The sequence below is a fragment of the Emydura macquarii genome, unplaced genomic scaffold, assembly GCF_026122565.2.
Source record: "Emydura macquarii macquarii isolate MOO-44397 ecotype Brisbane River unplaced genomic scaffold, CSIRO-AGI_Emac_v2 contig_71, whole genome shotgun sequence".
Lineage (NCBI taxonomy): Eukaryota > Metazoa > Chordata > Testudines > Chelidae > Emydura > Emydura macquarii.
The window spans coordinates 344,851-350,850 of NW_027130208.1; the positions used below are offsets into that span (position 1 = coordinate 344,851).

Consider the following 6,000-nt stretch of genomic DNA (forward strand, 5'->3'; position numbering starts at 1 on the left):
AGCCGGCGGTGGCCCGGCCCGGACTGTGCCCAGAGCTGGGTCCCAGCAGCTGCACGGCCCTGTGGGGGGGGCCTAGGCTCTGATGCGTGCCCGTGTCACCCAGCGGGCGGAGTAGCATTTGTCATGCACGGGAAGACGACCGTCTCTTGCCCCTCTCCAGTCTGGGGTGGTGATAGGCTGCTGCAGGCTGTCCGTGTGCCCGTCATCGCTCAGGCTAGCTGGAGGGTTGGCCGGGTGAGCCTGTTTAGATGTAACCTTTCCCCTTGCAGATAGCAGCCCAGGTGGGACATGCAGCTGTTGGCCTGTACCAGTTGATACAGGAAAAATCCACTGAGAGGGAGATGATCTGCCAGTGGGATGAATGTGGGTAAGATGGCAGTGTATGCCTGACAAACCGCCCATTGAATGTCTGTTGCAAAACTCAGACAAAGCACTCTGACTGGTTTATGTTGACCAGGCTTCCTTGTTGGGAGGGAGGGTGAAAGGTTGAAATAACAGGAAATATTGAAGACTAAGCTATGGGAGTAGCAGCAGAGCTTTCACAGTACCTCGCTGCATTTTCCTTGGTTGTGCCGCTGAATCTCCCCTTTTGTTAATTTAGCATTCCCACTAAATGAGTCTTTAAACAGTGGTCTGAATGGTTAAACAGATAAAGATGAGTACACATCAGAATGTTCTCCTTCTGCTTGGTAGTTGAAAGGGCCAAAGGAGTGAGGATGCTTTCAGATGTCTGCTTTTTGTGTCCCTCGTAGATAAATTATCTGAAATGTAACATAACAAATTAATCTAGAATATCTGTTATGCTGATATTTGAAGCAAATGCGTTTGTAGTCGCTAGATCATGAGCAATGGATCTCTAACTTGTTTGTCAGGCAGATGACTTTTTTTACCCTGTACACTGCTCCCCCAGCCAAGCAGCCTGTGATAAGAGTTAGCTGGACAGTATGAGTTTTTTCTGATCACTTGCTTTTTCCTTGTTAGTGCAAAGAAGGTTGTAGTTCAAGGATCAAACGCTGCCCACCTGATGGATCTGCAAGCATTGGCTTTGAGCCTGGAGCTGCCAACATACCTGGTGCAGGATGCAGGGCGAACACAGGTAACCAAGCTAGGAATCTAGTGTGTATCTGTAACTAATGCAATACATTTGGCACTTTTAAAAGGGCCAATTTCCCAAAGCTTGAAAACAATTGTGAGCAAAACTGATTAGGAGGAAAAATTTAAAACAATGTGGATGATAATTGGGAATCTGTCTGAGGAACTTTACTGAATATGCAAAAGCCCCATAAGGAAGAATCCAAGAAGGATTCTTCAATTAAACTGTTCTAGTTAAGGGATGAAAAAGTGTTTTTAAAAAAAAAAAAAAAAGCTGAGTGGGGAAAGTAGACTGATAGCAATGACAATAAATTAGAAGTTATGAAGACATTGAAAAGGGAAGCCAAAGGCATCAGTAAGAAACCTATAGTCTGTAAAACTAAGGACAAGCAAAAGGAATTTTTCAAATATCTGAAACCAAAGACATTCTAGCAATGACATAGGTCTGTTTGTTTGATAGATGGTAAAATGGCCAATAATTATGCAAAGAAGCAGAAGTGTTCAGTAAATATTTCTGTTCCAGCTTCTTTTCAAATATTGATGACTTATTCACATCCTACAATGGTGATGGAAAACCTACTATTCCAACACTAAGCAAGCAGCAAATGTTAAAATTAAACAGATTTGTAGAGGATATCTTGCACCCAAGAGGCCTAAAGGAGTTGGTGGAACAGCTCTCTGAGCCATTGTTGCTGGTGGTTAACAAATATTGGAATACTCTTGAAGCACTAGAAGACTGGCATGACTTTTTTTTTTTTTTTCCTCCCTTCAATATTTTAAAAGGGTAACTTGAGCTAACTGCAGGCCAGTTAGCCTGACATTGATCCCATGCAAAATAATGAAACAGCTGATCTGGGATGCATTCAGTAAAGAATTGAAGGATGGTGGTATAGTTAATACCTATCAAGACAGCTTTATGGAAAACGAGTCTTGTCAGGAAAACTCAATAGAATTTGTAAGGTTATCAAAAAAGCTTATAAAGATAATTAATGTAATATATTTAGACTTCTGTAAGTCAAATGCCTTAGTACTCCATGACTGTCTGATTAAAAAATATATGCAAAATCATGAAATGCACATTAAATGGATTAAATACTGGTTAACTGTGAAATACATAACAATAAATTTAAATTGGGGAATTATCCAATAGGGGTGTTCTGGGTGCAGTCCTGCAGGGATTTGTTCTTGGGCCAATGTTACACAATATCTTTACCAATGGTTTAGAAGAAAATATAAAATCAATGTCACTATAATGAGGACTGCTCCAGAATAGAGTGATCTGGATTACATGGTAACCCGGGCTCACTAAAGGAAGGGTGGGGGGAAGAGAGAGAGTGCATGTGTGCGTGCCAAAAGCAAAGTCATATATCTAGGAACCAGGAATGTAGATCCCACTTATAGGACTACATCCTGGAAAGCACTGACACTGAGAGTGACTTAGGGATCAGGGTGGAAATCAGCTGAATGTGAGATTGTGTGATGATGATGTGATCCTTGGATGATGCAGAAGTAGGAAAGCGGTATTAACTTCATATACAACATTGAGACTGTTGGACTACTGTACTATGTCCATTTCTGGTTCCAACGCTCTAAAAAGATGTTGGAGCGGGTTCCAAGAAGATCCACAAAAATGATTTGACTTCTTATTATATATACTTTCCAGATTAAAGAAGCTAAATCTATTTAGTTTATCCAGGAAGTTGAGGTGACTTGATCAGTCTATATCTAGATGGGGAGAAGATTTCTGATAGTAGTGGACTCCCATCAGACAAAGGCATGACAAGATCCTATGGCTGGAAGCTGAAGCTAGACAAATCAGACTTAAAAAGGTGCAAATTCTTAACCATGAAGATTAATTATCCATTGGAACAACTTATCTAGGACTAGGGTAGACTTTGTCACTTGAAGTCTTTAAATCAGAATTGAATGTCCACCATCACCTGAACTGTTGTTGATACAGTTGCATGCTTATCTCCCCACTGTAGGTTTCAGCTGGATCATACACTGTCCTTGCCATAATTGGAGAAGAAGAAATCGTGAATAAGGTGACTGGGAAGCTGAAGCTTTTGAACTGAGGACAGCACCAAAGCCTATTCCTTTGTGCTGTATCTGGCTGCATACTGTGGAATTTGCAAGCAATCTAAATATGATGTGGAGAAAGAAGCACCTGCTAACAGCATCTCAGGTCCTTCAGAGTGTCCTAGGAACTAGACAGCTGCTCTCCTTTCTGCCTGCGGGTGCTGCAGGGGGCGAAATGGAGCTAGGGCGAGGAGGCAGCCTCTCTTCCTTCCACTTGAGGGAAGTCTTGCTAGACCAGGACTGGTGAGAGGTAATACTCTTTCTGCTCTGCTGCAGGTGGATTGGAGAGTTGCCACATGATCCTACCTCTAGCTTCCCTAGAAATCTTCTCGAAGCAAGGCTTGTATTTTCTGAAACAAACTTATGAACAAGATGCAATTCTGAGATGCCTTTCCTTTCCTTGCACTGTGTGTAGTGAGGGTGTGGCGCTGTTCATTCTCACTGTCTGTATGCCCTGAAGTTCTAGAGGCTTGTTGAAATCCAAGGAATGTGCACGACCATGCTGTGGATGGGAGGGCATTTTATTTTTGTGAAGGAGGTGTGTGTCCTTAACCCCTTGCATAGAAAATGGGTTTCAAATATTGGCTGATTAAATGGGTAAGAACATCCACAGTTGCATTAAGTAGGTTTATGGGGGTCAGCTAGATCTGAAGGAAGAATAAACCCTCTTGCTTCAAAGCTGGGAAAGAACTCTGAGGGGCAGGTTATAATTGCCTGCTACAGGAATTTCTTGCACTTTCCTCATGTAGCTGGGACTGGTCACTCTCAGACAAGATATAGGACTGATTAGACCCTTGGTTGGCAATTCCTATCCTCCCAAAGCCTATTCTGGTAGTATACATTAAATCGTGGCAGTGATTCAGGATTGATCTTGTTACGAAATGTGCTGTTGAAATAATTACTGTACGTGAGGAAAATGGGCATTAAATTAGGATTAATATTTCACATTCAAGAGGGGAGGGAGGTAATTTTTCCCCACCCCTATTATCTTGCTTTTTAGGTCTTGGTTGTGGTTCCATAAGCACATGTGCTTAGGTGGAATTTCTAGTGGACTTTATCCAGTTGGTAGAAAATAGTCTTGGGTGTTTTGGGTGACAGTAATGGCTTTTAGTTATCTGTAGGCTTGGCTGATTGCATCTATGTGTAGGTACTGGCCTGTGGCAGCATCTTCCCTGTTTGCATGTTTCCATAGTGTTGTTTTGCCCCTGTGCCAAGTGGGCTTGTGACCAGAACCTGCTCAACCTCCTGTATTCCTTATGGAGAGGCCTTTGGCTTACATGCTATGGTATCCATGTTGAACTTGGACACTTGTTAATAAACAAGACATTGACGTGCCTGATCCATTTCTCAGAGGAGACCCTCCTCTGTGTTTGTAGTGTCAGTGTTGCTGCTTTGCAGGTGCATAAAGTTCACTAACAGCACTTACCTGTTTATATTTGACCTGCATAGCAAATCTAAGACTTTTCATCAAATGAAAACAAATTACTGGCATGTGCTCATATTGCAGACTATAGTAGAATACACAAGCTGTTACGCAGTTAGGACTCTTTGCTGGAATAGAGATAACAAAGAATTTTTATGGCAGTCCTAAACCCCCTGAGGCAGGGATGACTTTTAATGGCAACACGGGTGTGAAGCAGACTATTATCCAAGGTATGTACCAGTTAAGTACATAAATAAGTGATGCTGGATATTTATAGTTCACTGTAGTTGCCTACCAACTGGTGGATCTGTCTCCTGCATTGTATGTTGATGTAAGGAGGGAAGATCACAGGTTTGGGAATGAGAGAACAGATGAGTGACATCTGAATAGGATACTCCACCTGTAAGAGTTGGAGGCACCTTATAGAATAGTAGAATAGCATTACAATTAAAGCACTAGTCCAGGACTCATGACATCTGGATTCGATTTCTGGTTCTGACACCGTCTTCCTGTTTAACCTGGGACGAGTCACTTTAGTTGGTCAGTACCTACAGAAATAGAGGCTGTATAAGTACCTACATTTACAAAGTGAAGCTGCAGAATAGAGGCTCCGAGCAGAGCTGGGGCCACACTACACTGGGTGCTGTACAAACTGGACATGGTCCCTGTCCCAAAAAGAGATCTTTCCTGAGTGTTGTACTGTTCTGTTGTGGCTGTTACAATTTATTTATTTGCCTTCAAGAAGAGAGTAGAATATCCCAATGCTGCTTTCCTTCTTCCACTTCCCTTTTCATGGGGGGAGTGGTTCCTATTGTTGCCTGGCTTGTTCAGCACTCTTTTGCATCTCAGCGGGCAGTGCAGGAAATGCTTTTGGGGTAGGTTCTCCTCCTGCTTTGGCTAAGATTCTGGGAAAAGGAGAGAACCCACTAGTTCAGTTGAGTCCTGAAGCAGCTGCATGTTGAATGGTGATCTGAATGACTGCTTGTTTTGAACAGGTCTGATAAGAAGATGCTACTGAGTGCACTTGAATTCTTATCTGCCGATAGCAGCAGATTTGTTTAGGCTGTTCTTGGGTGAAATGTGAGCACAGCTGTTAATGTGGTTACAACATCTGCTTTGGAAGAATCGTCAGATAAGAGATGCTGAAAGCTCTGCGTAGTCATCCTTGTGCTCTTATAAACTTCCTTTCACAGCCAGTAAGGGGAGTAATCTTTGAAGCAGTGGCAGTAGTGGTGAGGTGGAAACCTCTTTGCCACAGCAGTTTTGCTAAAGAGGCAGTTGGTGGATGAAGATACTGACTGTCTCTTGTGGGCCAGGTGTGGAAGGAGGGCCCAGCACTTGAAGCGGTCATGGGGACGGCAGGCTAGGCACAGTCAGTACCACCTTAGAGTGAAGGTAGCTCGATT

General features: G+C 42.9%; 1 protein-coding gene across 4 annotated transcripts in view; it reads left to right on the plus strand.

The window, feature by feature from the left end:
* LOC137148004 (SRSF protein kinase 3-like) overlaps positions 1-5,525 on the plus strand; it is a 36,980-nt gene extending 31,455 nt beyond the window's left edge. For all 4 annotated transcript variants that reach the window (XM_067540415.1, XM_067540424.1, XM_067540441.1 and 1 more), the window contains 3 exons: positions 270-367; positions 982-1,096; positions 3,078-5,525. In XM_067540415.1, coding sequence (XP_067396516.1) covers positions 270-367; positions 982-1,096; positions 3,078-3,167 — 303 coding nt within the window. In that variant the 3' untranslated portion in view covers positions 3,168-5,525. The remainder of the gene's footprint in view (positions 1-269; positions 368-981; positions 1,097-3,077) is intronic.
* The last annotated feature ends 475 nt before the right edge of the window (positions 5,526-6,000 follow it).